This window comes from Macaca mulatta, chromosome 11, assembly GCF_049350105.2.
Source record: "Macaca mulatta isolate MMU2019108-1 chromosome 11, T2T-MMU8v2.0, whole genome shotgun sequence".
Taxonomy (NCBI): domain Eukaryota; kingdom Metazoa; phylum Chordata; class Mammalia; order Primates; family Cercopithecidae; genus Macaca; species Macaca mulatta.
In genome coordinates, this window is record NC_133416.1 from 119,611,612 (window position 1) to 119,635,233 (window position 23,622).

The following is a 23,622-nucleotide window of genomic DNA, read 5'->3' on the forward strand; positions in this document are numbered from 1 at the left end:
GGTAGTGGTAGAGATAGTGACAATGATGACTAAGAAAATGCACCAGAAGAAGTAACTAGGGGCTGGGCACGGTGGCTCACACATATAATCCCAGCATTTTGGGAGGTTGAGGCGGGTGGATCACCAAAGGTCAGGAGTTCCAGACCAGCCTGGCCAACATGGTAAAACCCCATGTCTGCTAAAAATAGAAAATTAGCCGGGCATGGTGATGCAAGCCTGTAATCCCAGCTACTCGGGAGGCTGAGGCAGAAGAACCACTTCAACCTGGGAGGCGAAGTTTGCAGTGAGCTGCGATCACGCTATTTCACTCCAGCCTGGGCAACAGAACGAGACTCTGTCTCAAAAGAAAAAAAAAAGTAACTAGGGATTTCTGAAGTTATGGAATTAGGCCAGGCGCAGTGGCTCACACCTGTAATCCCAGCACTTTGGGAGACTGAGACAGGAGGATTGCTTGAGGCCAGGAGTTCACGACCAGCCTGACAACACAGCATGACTCCATCTCTATAAAACATTTAAAAATTAGTAGCACACCTGTAGTCCCAGCTACTCAGGAGGCTAAGGTGGGAAGATCACTTAAAGCACAGGAGTGTGAGGCTGCAGTGAACTATGATCACACCACTGCTCTCCGGCCAGCAACAGAGAACCTGTCTCTAGAAAAATATGTTTAAAAAAAGGTATGGAATTTGCCCAAGGTCACACAGCAAGCAAGGAGCAGAGCTAGAATTTCGATCCCAGTTTGACTCTTTAAACCTGACTTTAACTTCAAGGCAATACTGTCTCCCACAGCCCTCAAATACTTCATTCTCATTTTACAGCTTGAGCCAGACAAGCCTGAAAGCCTGTTGGGCCTTTTGCCCAAGCTCACAGAATACTGCACCAAGATTCAGTGACTCCTATTACAGTGCTCATTAATTGCATGGTAATCGACACTACTGGTGAACAAGGTAAGTTTATTCCCTTATTCATTAACTCTTCCAAATCTAGAATTCTATAAAAGTACATAAACACTTTCCAAAGGATTTTGCCCAAAGGATATATAGGCTAGCAGTGTCCTCCTAGGAGAACAGATCAACATAAATCTAAATATCATCTCAAATATTTCACTTGAGTGTACGATAAGTATTTAAAGCCTTGACGATTTCAGCTGATCAACTTCAAACCCAAATGCCCCTTTTCTTTTTTGGCAAAACAAAATAATAAACAAAAACCCTTTTGCATTTATTAGGTTTCATTTGTTAATTAACATATAGTTGCCATACAGTAAACAGCACATATTTAAAGTGTGTGATTTAATGAGTTTTGACATACATATACAAATGTGAAACCATCACCACAATCAAAATAGGGAAATAGCCATCGCCCCAAAAGTTTCTTCATGCTCCTTTATACTCCGTCCCTCTCATCATTTCCTGCCCGCCTCTATCCCCACGCAACCACTACAGATCAATCTGCATTTCCAAAATTTCATAGAAATGGAGTCTTACAGTATGTACTCCTGTTTGTCTGGTTTCTTCCACTCAGCATAAATCCACGTTGTGAGTACCAACGGTTCATTCGTTTTTGTTGCTGAGTAATACTCCATTGTATGGATGTACCACATCTGTTTATCCATTCACCTGCTGACGGACATTTGGATTGTTTCCAGCTTTGGGCAGTCACAAATAAAGCTGACTTAAACATTCATGTTCAAGTTTTTGTGTGGTGTGGGGCAGGGTGGAGAGGGAGTACTTACAAGCAAACACCATGAAATATGAGAAGCACTAACCAAAATGCTTAAATTTAAAATAAACCTCAACTGTGGAGTAAGAAATATCTTAGCCACCTTGGGTAAGTTAATCAGCTTCTCTGTCAACACTCTTATATACGATGCCTGCTTGTTCCCAACTGCAGTTTGTAAAGAAAAATGGGATAGGAAGCAGAACGCTTTTGTAATTTCCACAAGTAAGCTATTCCTTTTTTTCCCCCTGTTAAATTCCGTTTATTTTAAAAAGGATAATGTTCTATGAAATTCAATGTAAAATGCAATAACATCTGAGATGTTATTTTTGAGTTATTGCTTTTTTATTTATCTTAAATGTATATTTATTTCAATATTTTTTAAAAATTTCCTAAGCCGGTCATGGTGGCTCATGTCTGCAATCCCAAAACTTTCAGAGGTAGAGGCGGTTGGATCACTTGAGGTCAGGAGTTCGAGACCAGCCTGGCTGATATGGTGAAACCCCATCTCTACTAAAAAAAAAAAAAAAAAAAAAAAAATTAGCTGGGTGAGGGTCACCTGTAATCCCAGATACTCGGCAGGCTGAGGCAGGAGAATCCCTTGAACCTGAGAGGCAGAGTTTGCAGTGAACTGAGATCGAGTCATTGCACCCTAGACTGGGCAACAGAGCAAGACTCTTGTCTAAAATAAATAATAATAATAATTCCTATACGTCTTTTGCTTTCCACCAGTAACATAAAATTAAAATAAATACAAACGGCTATATTTTTCTTTTTTTTTTTTCTCTTTGCCTATTTCCACATGTTCCAACAAATGGCTATTTTAAAGGACAAGAAAAAGCCTCACTCTGCATTCTTTTTTTTTTTTTCTTTTTTTTTGAGACAGAGTCTCACTCTGTCGCCCACGCTGCAGTGCAGTGGCAGGATCTCAGCTCACTGCAAGCTCCGCCTCCTGGGTTCACGCCATTCTCCTGCCTCAGCCTCCCGAGTAGCTGGGACTACAGGCGCCCGCCACCACGCCCGGCTATTTTTTTTGTTTTGTTTTGTTTTAATGTTTAGTAGAGACGGGGTTTCACTGTGTTAGCTAGGATGGTCTCAATCTCCTGACCTTGTGATCTGCCCGCCTCGGCCTCCCAAAGTGTTCGGATTACAGGCGTATCACACCCAGCTACACTCTGCATTATTAATTCACTCATAGTAAGATCCAAAGCCCAGCCGGGCACGGTGGCTCAAGCCTGTAATCCCAGCACTTTGGGAGGCTGAGACGGGCGGATCACAAGGTCAGGAGATCGAGACCATCCTGGCTAATACGGTGAAACCTCGTCTCTACTAAAAAATACAAAAAACTAGCCGGGCGAGGTGGCGGGCGCCTGTGGTCCCAGCTACTCCGGAGGCTGAGGCAGGAGAATGGCGTGAACCCGGGAGGCGGAGCTTGCAGTGAGCTGAGATCCGGCCACTGCACTCCAGCCTGGGTGACAGAGCCAGACTCAGTCTCAAAAAAAAAAAAAAAAAAAAAAAAAGATCCAAAGCCCTCACGTACAAGGATCTACTTGATCTGTATCCCCTGCTCCCTATCTCTCCTCTCCCCTTTAGCTTACTGGGCTCAGAGCTCCAAATATGCTGAGGACGCTTCCCTCTCAAGGACTTGCCTCTTGCTGTCGTCTCTGTATGGGATGTTCTTTCCGGGGAGCCATATGATATACTCCCTCCTTCCCTTCAGGTCTCTGCTCAAAAGCCATCCTGGGCTTTCCTTTCATGTCCACCCTATATAAAACAGGACAGGCTGGGTGTGGTGGCTGACTCGCCTGTAATCCCAACTCTTTGGGAGGCAGAGGTGGGCGGATCACCTGAGGTCCAGAGTTCAAGACCAGCCTGACCAACATGGTAAAACCCCGTCTCAACTAAAAATACAAAAATTAGGCCGGGCGCGGTGGCTCAAGCCTGTAATCCCAGCACTTTGGGAGGCCGAGACGGGCGGATCACGAGGTCAGGAGATCGAGACCATCCTGGCTAACACGGTGAAACCCCATCTCTACTAAAAAATACAAAAAAAAAAAAAAAACTAGCCGGGCGAAGTGGCGGGCACCTGTAGTCCCAGCTACTCGGGAGGCTGAGGCAGGAGAATGGCGTAAACCCGGGAGGCGGAGCTTGCAGTGAGCTGAGATCCGGCCACTGCACTCCAGCCTGGGCGACAGAGCCAGACTCCGTCTCAAAAAAAAAAAAAAAAAAAAAAAAAAATACAAAAATTAGCAAAGCGTGGTGCTGCATGCCTGTAATCCCAGCTCCTCAGGGGGCTGAGGCCGGAGAGTCACCTGAATCCGGGAGGTGGAGGTTGCAGTGAGCAAAGATGGCACCACTGCACTCCAGCCTGGGAAACAGAGTGAGAATCTCTGTCTCAAAAATAAATAATTAAAAATAAAATAAAATAAAACAGGACAGTTGGCTGGGTGCAGTGACTCATACTAAGCACTCTGGGAGGCTCAGGTCGGAGGATCACTTGAGGCCAGGAGGAATTCAAGATCAGCCTGGACGATATAGCAAGGCCCCATCTCTAACAAAAAAAATTAAAACAAAAAAACAGAGCCCTCTTTCCAATGCTCTCCATCTTTTTATTGAGCTATAGTTTTCTCTTTAGCACTTATCATTTGCCTCTATGTCATGTTACATATTTGTCATTGTCTGTATCATTCCAATAAATTATAAGCTTTTTGAGGACAAGGATTTTATTTTATCCACTGCTATATCCCCAGCATCCAGGATGGTTGGCCCAGCTCACTCTAAATTCCACCAATACTTGTTGAATGAATTAGTTGATTAAACATTATTTATTGCTTTAAAAAAAAAAAAAAAAAAGGAGGCCGGGTGCAGTGGCTCACGCCTATAATCTCAGCACTTTGGGAGGCTAAGGAAGGCAGATTACTTGAGGTCAGGAGTTCGAGACCAGCCTGGCCAACATGGTGAAACTAAGTCTCTACTAAAAATACAAAATTAGCTGGGCATGGTGGCACATGCCTGTAATCCCAGCTAATTGGAAGGCTGAGGCAGAAGAATCGCTTGAACCTGGGAGGTGGAGGTTGCAGTGAGCCAAGATCGCATCACTGCACTCCGGCCTAGGCAACAAGAATGAAACTCGGTCTCAAAAAGGAGGGAGGGAGGGAGGGAATTTACTGGGAAGAAAAATTTTAATTCAAATACTCTGGATCTGCTTAAATTAAAATATTAAGTTAATGTTGATCTGCTTCTTAGGAGGGATTCTTTCTTTAGATTGACTTTGAGCAGTGCTGACAGGGTGAACAGAACACTAGAATCCAAACGCAGAAAAGCCAGGGTCTAGTCATTGCCCTGCCACAACTAGCTATGCTATAGTGACTAAGCCATAACCTCATCTCCTGATCTCTGAGATCTCCTGATCTTAGAGAACTTCGTTCTAAAATGAGGGAAATTATTATCTCTAAAGTCTCTTCTTGCTCTAAAATTCTAAGACTATTGCACTCTTCTGCAGTGAGTCCCGTCCCTCATAATCCAAAAGTGTTAACTAAAGGATTCTATATATATTAATAAACTCTGTGGAAAATGGCCATTATTCACCCAGATGTCCACTGGAAGGAGAGGCTTGGAAGACTGTATTTCATAGATGTGGTGGTATTTCAAAAGATAGCTTTTAAAAAATTAATAAACCATGAATCTTCCTCAAATATGAAAAAGAAACAGTTACTAAAGAAAACAGAAATTCTTCCTTCTGTAGCCAGTTATGAAATTTAAAATAATTGCAAATACAAATACTATACATGCATGGAAGCATAAAGTATTATGATGAGGAGCAGATATGCGGTGAACAGAACTAGGTTAATGTGCAAGCTCTTTATGTGCTCTTGAGCAAGTTGAATACCTACTCTGCACTTCCTTCATCTGTACAATGAGTGCAATATATCCAACTGTTAGGCTCTTTTGAGAATTTAATAAAATAATGCCTGACATGTAGGATACATTTAATCAACATTATTAAGTAATTAAATATGTACCAGGCGTGGTGGCTCATGCCTGTAATCCCAGCACTTTGGGAGGCCAAGGCAGGCGGATCACCTGAGGTCAGGAGTTCGAGACCTGCCTGGCCAACGTGACAAAACCTTGTCTCTACTAAAAAATACAAAAATTAGCCCAGCATGGTGGTGCATGCCTGTAATCCCAGCTACTTGGGAGGCTGAGGCAGGAAAATTGCTTCAAGCCTGGAGGCAGAGGTTGCAGTGAGTTGAGATTTAGATGGAGCCACTGCACTCTAGCCTGGGCAACAGAGAGAGACTCTGTCTCAAAAAAACACAAACAAACAAAAAGATTATATATATATATGAATACACCCAAACACAAATCTAATAGCCACAAAAAATATTCTTAGCTATTTCTCCTGAGACCATGGAGTCTGTATAACATGGAAAGAATGAAAAAAGTTATGCACTGCTACCAGTGTATCACCCATACACATACTAGTTTCTGAGAAATCAGACCATAAATTCAAAAAGCAATTAAAAAAAACAAAATCTAGCAGGCCAGAGAGGTTTTTCCTTTTAAAACCATTCTTCTGTAGAAATAGCTGACAAATTCATGCAATACATTTACAAACATTTTAGGAAAACCAACTTAACAGCACAGATACTTTAATCCTACTCTTTCTAATCCTAAAAATAAATTACATAAATGACATATATATAAATTTTGGTTCTGTGAACTTGGATTAGTCTTTAAGAAACAAAGAGCATAGGCACGGCACAGTGGCTCACGCCTGTAATCTCAGCACTTTGGGAAGCCAAGGCGGGCAGATCACTTGAGGTCAGGAGTTCGAGACCAGCCTGGCCAACATGGTGAAACCCTGTCTCTACTAAAAATACAAAAATTAGCCGGGCATGGTGGCGCGCGCCTGTAATCCCATCTACTCGGGAGGCACAGGCAGGAGAATCACTTGAATCCAGGAGGCGGAGGTTGCAGTGAGCTGAGATCCGGCCACTGCACTCCAGCCTGGGCGACAGAGGAAGACTCGGTCTGGGGGTAAAAAAAAAAAGAAAAGAAAGAAACAAAGAGCATCCACTTCCCACCTTTCACACACAACACAGCCAATTAAATCAAAAGATTCCACTATCATAGCATAATACCCCTTGAGTTTTCAGGCAGATAAGACACTCAGACACACCTTGCTTTTTATAGAACAGGCCCAAATGAGACACAATAAAACGATGATTCCATGTTAGGAATTCCCTACCAACCATATCCTCCTCTTTTTGGTGACTAGATTGTAAAATAAGTCAATTAAGAGTTCACAACGGAAGTGCTGAAGCAACCGCAAATCCAGACACAAAAATACAGAGGAACGTATTCGCATCTCAAGCACGTCCAAATGTCTCGGCCAATGCGATCCGATCACTGCCGTTTCCAGAAACACACAGTAATGGCTTTTAATTCATTTCTATAAATGTTCGTTGTGCGTAAAGCCAAACTGCACGCAAAACCGCAAAACACAAAAGATTCCTCACATTCCGTTTATAGCCAGAAGATAGGCCATCCTCTCTGCGCCTATCCCAGAAAGCTCTCCATACGGCAGTAAGAATTTGATGACACCCCATGCTACCTACACATCAAAATGTCATCCCACGAAGTGGAGGGGGAGCAGTGTCAGCATCCGCTGGCCTCCATGAAACGCCACTGCCAGTATTCCCACCTTTAGGCAAATACGAACCCAAGTGAAGTCGATGGAAAGTTCCCACCAACCAAGCACATTTGGTTCCCTTCTGCCCCCAAGGCCAAGCAGCTCAACTGATGAGATCTGCTGTTGCACCTGCCACGGCTCTGAACCCGGGATGCTCGGCGACCCCCGGACACACAAAAAGGCCCTGCGGCCTAACGCGCCAGTGACCCTTCGCCAAGAGCGCACGGAAGGCCGCTGGAGCATCCCTCTCGCTGTCCACACCGCCCGCTTCCCTGACAAAGGCCCCGTGTCAATCCATCCCAGACACAACACAGAGAAGTTGCTGGATTGCCCACCGCGGACCCGCAGCTGCCACTACCCTCTCCCGGAAAAAAGAAAAAAACCACAGAACTAGGGAAGAAAAGGGTGGGAGGGTGCACAGCGTTAAAATAAAAATGTTCCCAAAGCTAAGCAACCTGGGTGTGCCCTGGAAGTGGGTCCAGGGGGCCCGTGGGGGAGGGGAGGGAGGCCCGGGTGGTGGCGGCGGCTCCTCCGGGGCATGAAGGCCGAGCCGGGTGCTAGTCTAATAAAATGCCGGGTGTCGGAACGCTCAGAAGAAAACCACAAATGAAATCCCCGGCGGGCGCCAGGCCCAGAGGAGGGAGGGAGGGAGAGCGGGGCGGGCGGTCTGCAGACCTGCGGCCGCGGCCCCCACCTGCCCGCCCCGCGCCCACACACACCTGCCCCGGCAGCCCCTGGGAGGCGAGGCCCGCGGCTGGGGCGAGGAAGGGGCCCGACCCGGGGGCGCCGGGAGAGTGGGCCAGTCCGATGGCGGGGGCCGGGGGCCGCCTCGCTCACCTCCAGGTCGGTGTCGGCGGCCTCCGGGGCCCCGAGGATCTCGCTGGGCAACTCGGCCAGGTCGGTGACCCGGATCAGCCCGTCGTGCAGGAAGATGGTCTCCTCCTTCACCGAGAGCCACTGCGCCGAGTCAGCGGCCGCCGCCGCCGCCGCCGCCGCGGCCGCCGACGAGCCCATGGCCCCGGCTGAGGGCTTGGAGCTGAGGAGCAGACGCCCGGCCGGCGGAGACGGAGCAGCAGCAGCCGCGATCACCAGTCCATGGCAGCGGCCGCCGCGTCCGCCAGCGGCGACCCGCTTGCCGCCTCGCCCGTGCAGCTCCGCCCTAGGCGGTCCGAGTCGCCATCCCCCCCGACCCCGGCCCGGGAGACCCCGGCCCCGCAGCCGCCGCCGCCGCCGCCGCCCTCAGGAGCAGGATCCGCCTCTGCCGCTCGGCAGCCAACTGTCAGTGAGACGCCATGTTGGGGGCGGGGCTCCCGGCATGCCCCGCGGAGCGGACAATACAGGCCCCGCCCGCCGCCCCGCCCACCGCTCCGCGGATCCGGCCACCCGGGTGGCCTGGACCCCCGCCTCGCCCTTTGCTGCCGGTTGCCCTCAGCCTGACCTCTGCCGGCCCCTTCTCCTCCTGGCCATTCAGTGTAGCCCTGGCTCTGCAGCGCGCCAGGGAAGAGGACGCCGCCTCCCCGGTCCTGTCCCTACTCAGGTGTGCACTCCTTGCTCGGACCCGCGCCCCCACGCTGGGCAGAGCATAGAGATCACTCCTTGTTTTCACGTTTAAATGAGATGCAAGCGAAAGGCTGGTGCAGAATAGGCGCTGCACACTTGTTCATAAGCACTTGGTAGAATAGCATAGTAGGTGATTAATATTTACTGAAAAGTCTAGTACCCAGTAAGCACTCAAAACAAAAAATAAAGCGTCTGTCAACAATGCTTGGTGCCCAATGCCCGACACTTAATATGTGCTCAGTGAGTGGCAGTTCTAATTATTGCTATGTTCATTCCATCAGTTTTCCACACTAATTGACATACACCTTAAAAATATGCTCACTAGGCCGGGCGCGGTGACTCAAGCCTGTAATCCCAGTACTTTGGGAGGCCGAGGCGGGTGGATCACGAAGTCAGGAGATCGAGACCATCCTGGCTAACATGGTGAAACCCCGTCTCTACTAAAAATACAAAAAACTAGCCGGGCGCGGTGGTGGGCGCCTGTAGTCCCAGCTACTCGGAGGCTGAGACAGGAGAATGGCGTAAACCCGGGAGGCGGAGCTTGCAGTGAGCCGAGATCGCGCCACTGCACTCCAGCCTGGGTGACGCAGCGAGACTCCGTCTCAAAAAAAAAAAAAAAAAAATATGCTCACTAGGCCGGGTGCGGTGGCTCACACCTGTAATCCCAGCACTTTGGGAGGTCGAGGCAGGAGGATTGCTTGAGCCCAGGAGTTTGAGGCCAGCCTGGGCAACACAGGGAGACCCCATCTCTACAAAAAATAAAAATTAGTAGGCCGGGCGCAGTGGCTCACGCCTGTAATCCCAGCACTTTGGGAAGCCAAGGCAGGCGGATCACGAGGTCAGGCGATCAAGACCATCCTGGCTAACACGGTGAAACCCCGTCTCTACTAAAAATACAAAAAAAATTAGCCAGGCCTGGTGGCGGGCGCCTGTAGTCCCAGCTACTCGGGAGGCTGAGGCAGGAGAACGGCGTGAACCCGGGAGGTGGAGCTTGCAGTGAGCCCAGATCACGCCACTGCACTCCAGCCTGGGCGACAGAGCAAGATTCCTTCTGAAAAAAAAAAAACAAAAAAACACCAGATGTTTAAGGTGGGTTGCCATGGGAGTGTGGGGCTGGTCTGGAACTACTGAGATGAGATTGTTCTCTATTGCTTGTATATTTTTATCACTTAAAAAATAATAAAACAGGCAGGGTGCAGTGGCTCACGCCTGTAATCCCAGCACTTTGGGAGGCCAAGGTGGGCAGATCACCTGAGGTCAGGAGTTTGAGGCCAGCCTGGCCAACGTGATGAAACCCTGTCTCTACTAAAAAAAAAATACACAAATTAGCCAGGAATGGTTGCTCATGCCTGTAGTCCCAGCTACTCAGGAGGCTGAGGCAGGAGAATCGCTGGAACCCAGGAGGTGGAGGTTGCAGTGAGCCGAGATCGTGCCACTGCACTCCAGCCTGGGCAACAGAGTAAGACTCCATCTTAAAAATAATAATAATAAAAATAACAGGAGAATAATAAGGTGCATACCCTTTCATCCAGCAATTCAACTTTGAGGAAGTTGTCTGCAGGAAATAATCAGACTCGTAGTCAAGGATGGATATACAGGGTTGTGTAGCTCAATATTGTTTACAAAAGGAAAAACTATTTTCAATCTAGATATCCAACAATATGGGGCTGGTTAACTAAAATATGGTATATCCATAAGATGGAATATTATGGCAGGGCACAATGGCTCACACCTATAATCCCAGCACTTTGGGAGGCCAAGGCTGGCAGATCTCTTGAGCCCAGAAGCTCGAGACCCCCTTGGGCAACATGACAAAACCCCATCACTACAAAAAATACAAAAATTAGCCAGGCATGTTAGTGCATACCCATAGTCCCAGCTACTCAGGAGGCTGAGGCAGAAAGATCGCTTGGGCCCAGAAGGCAGAAGTGATGTCCAACTTCTGTGAGCCACCGTGCCTGGCCCTTCATTCCCTTTTCCAAACCTACTGACAACTGTCTGTCACAATTAAAAAAAAGGCTGGGTGTGGTGGCTCACGCCTGTAATCCCAGCACTTTGGGAGGCTGAGGCGGGCAGATCACCTGAAGTCAGGAGTTCGAGACCAGCCTGGCCAACACAGTAAAATCCTTTCTCTACTAAAAAATATATAAAAATTAGCCAGGCATGGTGGCGTGCACCTGTAGTCCCAGCTACTCAGGAAGCTGAGGTTGCAGTGAGCCGAGATCGCACTACTGCACTCCAGCCTGGGTGACAGAGCAAGACTCTGTCTCAAAAAAATATAAAAAAATAGAGACAGGGTCTCTTTCTGTCACCCAGGCTGGAGTGCAGTGACACAACCATGGCTCATTGCAGCTTCAACCTCCTGGGCTCAAGCAATCCTCCCACCTCAGCCTTCTAAGTAGCTAGGACTACAGCTACACATCACCATGCCAAGCTAATTTTGTTTGTTTGTTTGTTTGTTTAGAGACAGAGTTTCGCTCTTATTGCCCAGGCTGGAGTACAATGGTGCGATCTCGGCTCACCACAACCTCTGCCTCCTGGGTTCAAGCAATTCTCCTGCCTCAGCCTCCCAAGTAGCTGGGACTACAGACATGCACCACCAAAGGCCCAGCCAATTTCGTATTTTTAATAGAGACGGAGTTTCACCATGTTGGTCAGGCTGGTCTCGAAGTCCTGACCTCAGGTGATCCACCGGCCTTGGCCTCCCAAAGTGCTGGGATTACAGGCGTGAGCCACCACGCCCGGCCTATTTTATTTTATTTATTTATTTTGAGATGGAGTTTCACTCTGTCACCCAGGCTGGAGTGCAATGGATAGGTCTTGGCTCACTGCAACCTCCGCCTCCCGGGTTCAAGTGATTCTCCTGGTTCGGACTCCCGAGTAGCTGGAATTATAGGCATCCACCACCCCACCCCACTAATTTTTGTATGTTTAGTAGAGATGGGGTTTCACCATGTTGGCCAGGCTGGTATTTTTTCATTTTTAAAAGATTTTTGTAGAGATGGGCTCTCCCTATGTTGCCCAGGCTGATCTCCAACTTCTAGCTTCAAGTGATCTTCACATCTTGGCCTCCCTAAAGCTCTGGGATTACAGGCGTGAGCCACTATGACCAGCCCATCACAATTTTTAAATGCTTAGATTCAGGACTCAAACCATCTTAAATAGTTCAGATAAAATTTCTTCTATATTTAGTCTTATGTCTTCTACTGTTAATGATATTTTAAGATCAGGAGTCAAGGTGCCCAGGAACTCTTGTCCTTCACCCTAAGTGATGAGAACAGCATAGATCTAGGGCTTAAAGTCTTTAGACTGCATAATGAATAGTTATTTAATATTTTAGCAACAGTAATTAATTAGTCATAGGACTGCATGGCTGCCACTGCACCACGATGAGGCAGCTGATGAATTAATATTTATAGAACCCCCTCTGGAAAGAAGATCATTTAGTAGGGATTTCTAGAACGGATCAGCAAGACAAAGAAAATGCCTGGTCAAAAGAACTTTAGGTTGGAAGCTACGAGGCAGAGATCCGTATCTAGTCTAGACAACACACACGTACACACACAAGACATTCATTTATAGGAAGGAAAGATTTATGGCTTATGACTTCTTTTCTTTGGAATCGTCCTTTCTACTCTTCTATTCAAGAATGGGGGATCAGGAAGGGAAAAGGCACAAGAGAAAGCATTGGCTGGGCAACCCTAAGTTAGAAGCAGAGAAGAAATATGAGGAAAATAGCTATGACTAAGTTGGACCTCAGTTACCCCTGGGAGGCATCTCCCCAAGAGGGAGCAGCAGGCTTGTTGATGGAGATCATCTCCCTCCTGCCCCAGCTGCTGACGTGATACTCGCTAGCCCTGGCTCAAGCTGGGGCCCTTCTGGGATTTTGCAATATCTCTCTCTTCTGCTGGCTTTTCTATACCAGCTGACTGTCTAAAATGGCTTCGTAATCCTTCCTGGGTCCAAAAATATGTGAGTGTGGTGTGAAGATAAGTGGTCCTTGATAAACTTTATTAGAGTTTAAAGGTGGTTTTACATGAGGCAGCCATGTTAATTTTTAAGGCCTTTCAAAACACCAAGGAAAAAATACACACACACACACACACACACACACACACACACACACAGAACCTATGGGGGAGATTGATTATTTCCATCTTACTAATTACAGTCTAAAAGAGGAAATACACACACCTACTCAAAATCTTTTTTCCAAGTGTTCTGGTAGGCCCTGTTCATTCATATTTTTATTTCAAAGAAGATTATTTCGGCTCATGGGTGGATCTATGCAGTAACAGGGAAAAGAAATCAGATGAAAGAGATATTTGAAAACAAGGAGGGGGAAATTCTCTTTGGAGCACCACTGAATTGCTAAAACTAAAGGACGGGCCTCCACATTGATGAAAAGCCAGAAGATGAAGCAGCATTAAATGCCTCTCTCATTTGAAAAGATCAGCAGCAGGGAGCTCTGAAAGATGCTGTGTCCTCCATCGCCACCTTGTGTGCATCACAGGCCTTGCTGCACTGGGATTTCTAGTTCTGACTTGGAGATTTGCTAACATTCGTCTCCTGCAAAAAAAATTAGATTAATAAAAAGTTGTTCCTGGCCAGTCGTGGTAGCTCATGCCTGTAATCCCAGCACTTTGGGAAGCCGAGGTGGGCGGATCATCTGAAGTCAGGAGTTTGAGACCAGCCTGGTCAACATGGCAGAACCCCCACCTCCACTAAAAATACAAAAGTAGCCGGGTGTGGCACATCTGTAATCCCAGTTACCTAGTTACCAGGAGGCTGAGGCATCAGAATCACTTGAACCCGGGAGATGGATGTTGCAGTAAGCCGAGATTACGCCACTGCAGTCCAGCCTGGGTGACCTAGCAAGTCAGTCTCAAAAAAAAAAAAAAAAAAAAAGGGGGGGGTTAGCACAAAGGAAAAGTGGACAAAAGATATTATTGTAGAGTTTTCATTCAAGGAAAAGTGAACACTGTATATTTTTGTTCCTTCAGTATTCGTTAAATGCCTACTCTGTGCCAGGCAGAGTTAGGTTCGAGGATCGAGTTCCCAAGGAGACTGGCAGCTTCCCTCTCTCATGAAAGACAGGGAGGCTACTTGGAAGGAATCATTGCAAAGGGAATGAGAAGTCCAGGCACCTAGTCTGGGGCTGAGGTTCCCGGAGGATGTGAAGTTTAAAGCTGGTAACTGCTACTTGTGACTTAATGAATGTGAGGATGGTGGGGGAAACTTCAATAGTACTATTCACCAAAAAAAGCACTTACGTGCAACGCAGTGTGGTGTTTGAATCATGGACTGCTTGGATTTGGTCCCAGATCTTTTGCATGTTACCATGAAAAAGTAATGTTTCCCAGTTTTCTGGGATGATAGTGATAGTAACTACCTTCGTAAGTAATCAAGGTTGGTTCCTTCTGAGGATTTGTTTGTTTGTTTGAGACAGGGTCTCGGTCTGTTGCCCAGGCTGGAGTTCAGTGGCATGATCTCAACTCACTGCAACTTCTGCCTCCCAGGCTCAAGTGATCCTCCCGCCTCAGTCTTCTGAGTAGCTGGGACCACTGGCATGCACCACCACGCCTGGCTAATTTTTGTATTTTTTGTAGAGACAGGATTTCACCATGTTGCTCAGGCTAGTCTCGAACTCCTGAGCTCAAGCAATCTGCCCGCCTCTGCCTCCCAAAGTGATAGGATTACAGGTGTGAGCCACCACACCTGGCCTTTCTGAGAGTTTTGAAAGAAGAATCTATTCCAGACCTCACTCCTTCGCTTGTAGATGACCATAGTCTCCCTATGTCTCTGTATATTATCTTCCCTTGGTGTGTCTGTGTCCAAATTTTGTCTCTTTTTTTTTTTTTTTTTTGAGACAAGGTCTCACTTTGTTGCTGGAGTGCAGTGGCATGATCACGGCTCACTGCAGTCTCAGCCTGCTAGGCTCAAGTGAACCTCCCTCGTCAGCCTCCCTAGTAGCCGGGACTACCGGCGTGTGCCACCACACCTGGCTAATTATTTTTTATTTGTAAAGATGGGGTCTTGCTGTGTTGCCCAGGCTTGCCTACAACTGCTGGGCTCAAGCAGTCCTCCTGCCTTGACCTCCCAAAGTGCTGGGATTACAAGCAGAAGTCACCACACCTGGCCCACATTTTCTCTTTTTACAAGGACATTAGTCATATTGGATTGGGGCCCCCACTTAAGGACTTCATTTTAACTTGAGTCTCTCTCTCTGAAGACCCTGTCTCCAAATAACATTACACCCTGAGGTACTGAGGGTTAGGACTTCATCATGTAAATTTTCAAAGGGACACAGTTCAGCCCATAACAGAGATGGAGCTATGATTCCCTGAGATAGGAAGTATTAGGGAAGAAACAGGCGTGGGGAAGGAGGGCAGAGAACCAAGAATTGGAAAGACAAACAGTTAAAGTCATGAGACTATTAATTTATAATGATTTACATTGTAAAATAAAATAGGCTGGCCATGGTGGCTCATGCCTCTAATCCCAGCACTTTGGGAGGTTGAGGCAGGCGGATTACTTGAGGTCAGGAGTTGAAGACCAGCCTGGCCAACATGGTGAAACCTTGTTTCTACTAAAAATATAAAAATTAGTTGGGCGTGATGGTGCACGTTTGTAATCCCAGCTACTTGGGAGGATGAGGCAGGAGAATTGCTTGAACCCGGAAGGTGGAGGTTGTAGTGAGCCAAGATCATGTCACTGGAGCCCAGCCTGGGTGACAGAGCAAGACTCTGTCTCAGAAAAAAAAAAAAAAAAAGCCAGGCGTGGTGGCTCACACCTGTAATCCCAACACGTTGGAAGGCTGTGGGTGGATCATCTGAGGTCAGGAGTTTGAGACCAGCCTGACCAACATGGTGAAACCCCATCTCTACTAAAAATACAAAAATTAGCCACGTGTAGTGGCAGGCGGCTATAATCCCAGCCACTTAGGAGGCTGAGGTAGGAGAATTGCTTGAACCCAGGAGGCGGACATTGCAGTGAGCTAAGACTGCGCCACTGCACACTGCACTCCAGCCTGGACAACAGAGTGAGACCCCTCCGTCTTTAAAAAAAAAAAAAGTATCTATCCATCGGAAAGCATAATTACGTAGCTTTGACAGCAACACAAACATTTTATGAAATACAGGTGAGCACCCCTAATCCAAGAACCCAAAATTCAAAATGCTCCAAAATCCAAAACTTCAAAAAATTACTATTTTCTAGAGACGGAATCTCACTCCATTGCCCAGGCTGGAGTGCAATGGCGCGATCGTAGCTCACTGTAACTGAGCTCCCGGATTCAAGTGATGCTCCCGCCTCAGCCTCCGAGTAGCTGGGACTACAGACGTACACCATCATGCCCAGCCAGATTTCTATTGTCTCAAGCCACCCAGTTTGTGGTTCCTGTTACCACAGTCTAGGAAACAAATACAATGGCGTTCCCAAACTTCACCCCAGAGCAGATGAGGTATATTTCCCTGCCCCATTGAGGTTGGGCTTGGACATATGTAATGCTTTGGCCAATGGAATTGTAGCAGATGTTAATGAGAGCAAAAGTTAAATGTGTTTGCCCAGTTTGTCTCTGGGAGCTGCTGGTCCCTGAATGAAACATGTGGGCAGGCAGATCTCAGCCTTGAAGCAGAGCCACCCTACGGACCTGGAAGGGGCGAAATACATGCTTGTTACTATCAGCCTCTGAGATTTTTGTGGTTAATCACTTAGTCCCCGGTGCCTGCCATGGTGCTTGAAACACAAGCTGCTTAGTCAAGAATTTTAGTGCTGAATGAGTTCAAACATTAAACTGTTATGTTGTTTAACAGTTTGTGGCATTTGGATCTCTCACGTTGCCGACTTGGCCCTCTTCCAAGTGTAATTTGCTTTCTTTCATTTAAATAAAAACAAAAATGGCAGAGCATGGTGGCTCAAACCTGTAATCTCAGCACTCTGGGAGGCCGAGGTGGGAAGATCACTTAGGCCAGGAGTTAGAGACCAGCCTGGCCAACATGACAAAACCCCGCCTATACTAAAAAAAAAAAAAAATACAAAAATTAGCCAGGCATGGTGGCGGACCCCTGTAATCCCGGCTGCTTGGGAGGCTGAGGCACTAGAATCACTCCAACCCGGGAGGTAGAGGTTGCAGTGAGCAGAGATCGTGCCACTGCACTCCAGCCTGGTCGACAGAATGAGTCTCAGTCTCAAAAAAATAAATAAATCAAACAAAAAACAAACAAAAAATAATTTGCATTGTATACTCCCACTTGTCACCTGCTTCACGTCATGTCAGGCCAGTGCCCATCTTTATATATCTATATAAACATAGATATATAAAGACATATATATATGTGTCTGTTTTCATATACTTGTTGACATTTGTGTATATATATATATGGGGTAGACATGCAATTATGTTATGTGAGAAGTGGTCAAGTCAGGGCTTTTAGGGTATCTGTCATCCAAATAATATACATTGGGCCGGGCGCGGTGGCTCAAGCCTGTAATCCCAGCACTTTGGGAGGCCGAGGCGGGCGGATCACAAGGTCAGGAGATCGAGACCACAGTGAAACCCCGTCTCTACTAAAAATACAAAAAAAATTAGCCGGGCGTGGTGGCGGGCGCCTGTAGTCCCAGCTACTCAGGAGGCTGAGGCAGGAGAATGGCGGGAACCCGGGAGGCAGAGCTTGCAGTGAGCCGAGATCGCGCCACTGCACTCCAGCCTGGGCAACAGCGTGAGACTCCGTCTCAAAAAAAAAAAAAAAAAAAAAAAATAATAATAATATACATTGTACCCATTAAGTAATTTCTCATCATCTACCCCCTAACAGCCCCTCATCCTTCCGTGTCTCCAGTATCTATCATTCTACTCTTTATGTCCATGTGTACACTTTTTTTTAGCACTCACTCAGGAATGAGAACATGCAATGTCTATTTTTCTTTTCTTTCTTTCTTTTCTTTTTTTTTTTTTTTTTTTGAGACAAAGTCTCACTCTGTGACCCAGACTGGAGTGCAGTGGCACGATCTTGGCTCACTGAAACATCCATCTCCAGGGTTCAAGCGAATCTCATGCCTCAGCCTCCCAAGTAGCTGGGATTACAAGTGCATGCCACCACACCCAACTAATTTTTATATTTTTAGTAGAGACGGGGTTTCACCATGTTGGCCAGGCTGGTCTCGAACTCCTGACCTCAGGTGATCTGCCCTCCTTGGCCTCCTAAAGTGCTGGGATTACAGGCGTAAGCTACTGTGCCCGGCCCACAAATATTTTCTTTCATTGTGTGTGTTGTCTGTTCATTATCTTATTTCTTTTGCTGTACAGAAGCTTTTTGGTTTAAGTCCTGTTTGTCTAGTTTTGTTTTTGTTGTCTGTGCTTCTGAGATCTTAGGCATACCGTGCCCATCTTCATCTCAGCAAGCCACCCTGACTGCTTTTGCAGTTTCTTTAACAATTGTACCATTTTCTTACCTCTAGGCCTTTGCACTTGCTGTTCCCCCTGCCAGAATGCCCTTCCTCACCTGCTTCACTTGGCAAACTCCTACACATTCTCCAGTTATCAGCTTCCTTGTAGAGGACATCTGATTCCCCCAAACACCATAGGTCCTCCTGTTTCTCAGTCATTTTTGCACACTATTTCTTTTCATAGTAGTACTTATCTTAACCATATAAATCAAATTTATATGGTTTGGATGTATATTCCTTTTATTTATTTATTTATTTATTTATTTATTTTTATTTTTTTTTTTTTTGAGACGGAGTCTCGCTCTGTCGCCCAGGCTGGAGTGCAGTGGCCGGATCTCAGCTCACTGCAAGGTCCGCCTCCCCGGGTTCACGCCATTCTCCTGCCTCAGCCTCCCGAGTAGCTGGGACTATAGGCGCCCGCCACCTCGCCCGGCTAGTTTTTTGTATTTTTTTAGTAGAGACGGGGTTTCACCGTGTTAGCCAGGATGGTCTCGATCTCCTGACCTCGTGATCCGCCCGTCTCGGCCTCCCAAAGTGTATATTCCTTTTATGTCTCATGTTGAAATATGATTCCCGGGGCTGGGAGCAGTGGCTCACGCCTGTAATCACAGCACTTTGGGAGGCTAAGGTGGGCAAATCACTTAAGGTCAGGAATTCGAGACCAGCCTTGGCAAAATGGTGACACCCTGTATCTACTAAAAGTACAAAAATTAGCTGGGCTTGGTGGCAGGTGCCTGTAATCCCAGCTACTCGGAAGGCTGAGGCACGAGAATCACTTGAACCTGGGAGACAGAGGTTGCAGTGAGCTGAGATTGCGCCACTGCACTCCAGCTTGGGCAACAGAGTGACACTCCGTCTCAAAAAAACCATCAAAAACCGCTGGGTGTGGTGGCTTTATGCCTGTAATCACAGGACTTTGGGAGACTGAAGTGGGTGGATCACCTGAGGTCAGGAGTTCGAGAACAGCCTGACCGATATGGTGAAACCTCGTCTCTACTAAAAATACAAAAATTAGCCAGGCGTGGTGGCATGCGCCTGTAGTTCCAGCTACTCAAGAGGCTGAGACGGGAGAATTGCTTGAACCCAGAAGGTGGAGGTTGCAGTGAGCCAAGATCGCACCACGGCAATTCAGCCTGGGTAACAGAGCAAGACTCCGTCTCAAACAAAACGAAAACAACAACAAAAAGAGATATGAAAAATATTATTCCCAGTGTTGGAGGTGGGGCCTGATGGGAGATGATTGGATCATGGGGAAGATGCCTTGTGAATGCTTTAGCACCCTTGGTGATAACTGAGTTCTCACTCAGTTTATACTGTTTATAACCAGTTTATACAGTTTATAACCAGTTTATATCTGGTTGTTTAAAAGTCTAGGACCTCTCTCCACCTCTTTCTCTCTTGCCATTCAATACACTGCTCCCCTTCACCTTCCACCATGATTGTAACCTTCCTGAAGCTCTCACCAGAAGCAGATGTTAATACCACACTTCCTGTACAGCCTGCAGAACTGTGAGCCAAAATAAACACTCTCTCTTTATAAATTACTCAGCCTTGGCCAGACGCGGTGGCTCATACCTATAGCCCCAGAACTTTCGGGAAGCCAAAGCTGGCAAATCGCTTGAGCCAACGAGTTCAAGACCAGCCCAGGCAACATGGTGAAACCTATTTCTACAAAAAGAAAAAAAGTAGAAATTAGCTGGACTTTGTGGTGCATGCCTATAGTCCCAGCTACTCAGGCGGCTGGAGCAGGAGGATTACTTGAACCCAGAAAGCTGAGGCTGCAGTGAGCTGTGATGGACCCACTGCACTCCAGCCTGGGTGACAGAGTGAGACCCTATCTCAAAAACAAAATCAAACAAACAAAATTACCCGGCCTCAGGTACTTCTTTCCCATTCATAAATTCCTCCAACTGTGGTAGTATAAAGTGACTTGAAAGTATATACTTTAGGCTGGGCATAGTGGCTCATGACTGTAATCCCAGCACTTTGGGAGGCCAAGGCAGGTGGATCACTTGAGGTCAGGAGTTAGAGACCAGCCTGGCCAACATGGTGAAACCCCATCTCTACTAAAAGTACAAAAACATTAGTGGGGCAGCTGAGCATGGTGGCTCATGCCTGTAATCCTAGCACTTTGGGAGGATGAGGTGGGTGGGTCACTGGATATCAGGAGTTTGAGACCAGCCTGGCCAACAGGGCGAAACCCCATCTCCACTAAAAATACAAAACTTAGCCAGGCATGGTGGTGTGCACCTGTAATCCCAGATACTCAGGAGGCTGAGGCAGGAGAATTGCTTGAACCTGGGAGGTGGTGGTTGCGGTGAGCCGAGATTGCACCATTGCACTCAGGAGGCTGAGGCACAAGAATCACTTGAACCTGGGAGGCAGAGGTTGCAGTGAGCCGAGATCGCGCTACTGCAGTCCAGCCTGGGTGACAGAGTGAGACTCTGTCTCAGAAAAAAAAAAAAAAAGTATATCCTTTAATGTTGAAAGCAGTATGGCAGTTCCTTTAAAAATTAAACATAGAGGCTGGGTGCGGTGGCTCACGCCTGTAATCCCAGCACTTTGGGAGGCCAAGGCGGGCAGATTACCTGAGGTCAGGAGTTTGAGACCAGCCTGACCAATATGGAGAAATACTATCTCTACTAAAAATACAAAATTAGCTGGGCATGGTGGTGCATGCCTGTAATCCTAGCTACTTGGGAGGCTGGGGCAGGAAAATCGCTTGAACCCGGGAGGTGGTGGTTACGGTGAGCCGAGATTGCACCATTGCACTCCAGCCTGGGCAACAAGAGTGAGACTCTGTCAAAAAAAAAAAAAAAAAAAAAAAAAAAAAAAAAAGAAACAAAGAAAGAAAGAAAAGATCAACTTAATGAAATAAAGCTGAAGACAAGATTAGAGAAAAAAGAATGAAAAGGAACAAAGCCTCCAAGAAATATGGGACTATGTGAAAAGACCAAACCTACAATTGATTGGTGTACCCGAAAGTGATGGAGAGGATGGAACCAAGTTGGAAAACACACTTCAGGATATTATCCAGGACAACTTCCCCAACCTAGCAAGACAGGTCAACATTCAAATTCAGGAAATACAAAGAACACCACAAAGATACTCCTTGAGAAGAGTAACCCAAAGACACGTAATCATCAGATTCACCAAGGTTGAAAAGAAGGAAAAAATGTTAAGCACAGCCAGAGAGAAAGGTCGGGTTCCCTACAAAGGGAAGCCCATTAGACTAACAGCGGATCTCTCTGCAGAAACTCTATAAGCCAGAAGAGAGTGGGGACCAATATTCAACATTCTTAATGAAAAGAATTTTCAACCCAGAATTTCATATCCAGCTAAACTAAGCTTCAGAAGCGAAGGAGAAATAAAATCCTTTACAGACAAGCAAATGCTGAAGGATTTTATCACCACCAGGCCTGCCTTACAAGAGCTCCTGAAGGAAGCACTAAATATGGAAAGGAAAAACTGGTACCAGTCACTGCAAAAACATACCAAAATATAAAGCCCAACGACATTATGAAGACACTGTATCAACTAACATGCAAAATAACCAGCTAGCTTAATGACGATAGGATCAAATTCACGCATAACAATATTAACCTTAAATCTAAATGGGCTAAATGCTACAATTAAAAGACGCTGACTGGGCCAGGCATGGTGACTCACGCCTGTAATCCCAATACTTTGGGAGGCCAAGGCAGGCAGATCACGAGGTCAGGAGATTGAGACCATCCTGGCTAACACGGTGAAACCCCGTCTCTACCAAAAATACAAAAAAATTAGCCGGGCGCGGTGGCGGGCGCCTGCAGTCCCAGCTACTCGGAAGGCTGAGGCAGAAGAATGGTGTGAACCTGGGAGGCGGAGCTTGCAGTGAGCCGAGATTGCGCCTCTGCACTCCTGCCTGGGTGACAGAGCAAGACTCCATCTCAAAAAAAAAAAAGACACAGACTGGGCTGGTTGCGGTGGCTTACACCTGTAATCCCAGCACTTTGGGAGGCCAAAGTGGGTGGTTCACAAGGTCAGGAGTTCGAGACAACCCTGGCCAACATAGTGAAACCCCATCTCTACAAAGAAAATAGCCGGGTATGGTGGTTCGTGCCTGTAATCCCAGCTACTCAGGAGGCTGAGGCAGGAGAATTGCTTGAACCTGGGAGGCGGAGGTTGTAGTGAGCCAAGATTGTGCCACTGCACTCCAGCCTGGGGAACAGAGCCAGACTCCATCTCGGGGAGGCGGGGGGTGGGGGGAAAAAGACAAAAAAGACACAGACTGGCAAACTGGATTTTCAAAACCCAGCCTGTTTTTCAAAAAAACCAATGAATCCAGGCTGGCATCGTGGCTCACGCCTGTAATCCCAACACTTTGGGAGGCCGAGGTGGGCAGATCATGAGGTCAAGAGATCAAGACCATCCTGGCCAACATGGTGAAACCCCATCTCTACTAAAAATACAAAAATTAGGTGGGCATGGTGGCATGCACTTGTAGTCCCAGCTACTTGGGAGGCTGAGGCAGGAGAATCGCTTGGAGGCAGGAAAATCGCTTGAACCCAGGAGGTGGAGGTTGCAGTGAGTTGAGATTGCGCCACTGCACTTCAGCCTAGTGACAGAGTGAGACTTCATCTCAAAAACAACAACAACAACAACAACAACAAAAAATCCAATGAATCCAGGAGCTAGTTTTGTGAAAAGATTAACAAAATAGATAGACCGCTAGCCAGGCTAATGAAGAAAAGTGGCTGACGCCTGTAATCCCAACACTTTGGGAGGTCGAGGCAGGTGGATCACCTGAGGTCAGGAGTTCAAGACCAGTCTGGCCAAAATGGTGAAACCTCATCTCTACTAAAAATACAGAAATTAGCTGGGCATGGTGGCAGGCACCTGTAATCCTAGCTACTTGGGAGGCTGAGACAGGAGAATTGCTTGAACCCGGGAGGCGGAGGTTGCAGTGAGCTGAGATTGTGCCATTGCATTCCGGCCTGGGTGACAAGAGTGAAACTCCATATCAAAAAAAAAAAAAAAAAGATAAAGGGGATATCACCACCACTGACCCTACAGAAATACAAGCTACCATCAGAGAATACTATATATACTTCAATGCAAATAAACTAGAAAATCTAGAAGAAATGGATAAATTCCTGGACACATACACCCTCCCAAGACTAAACCAGAATAAGTTGAATCCCCGAATAGACCAATAACAAGTT

At 46.9% G+C, this 23,622-nt stretch overlaps 1 protein-coding gene and 1 long non-coding RNA gene across 9 annotated transcripts in view; both read right to left on the reverse strand.

Annotated features, from left to right (window-relative positions):
* Positions 1-8,700, reverse strand: part of HECTD4 (HECT domain E3 ubiquitin protein ligase 4) — a 228,744-nt gene extending 220,044 nt beyond the window's left edge. For all 8 annotated transcript variants that reach the window (XM_028829925.2, XM_028829923.2, XM_028829924.2 and 5 more), the window contains exon 1: positions 8,249-8,700. In XM_028829925.2, the coding sequence (XP_028685758.1) occupies positions 8,249-8,425 (177 nt within the window). In that variant the 5' untranslated portion in view covers positions 8,426-8,700. The remainder of the gene's footprint in view (positions 1-8,248) is intronic.
* LOC144333092 (uncharacterized) lies at positions 934-7,355 on the reverse strand. The gene is made up of 2 exons (XR_013401449.1): positions 6,899-7,355; positions 934-2,226 (listed from the first exon to the last, which is right to left on the reverse strand). It is a non-coding gene; the product is annotated as an uncharacterized LOC144333092 (long non-coding RNA).
* Positions 8,701-23,622: the final 14,922 nt, after the last annotated feature.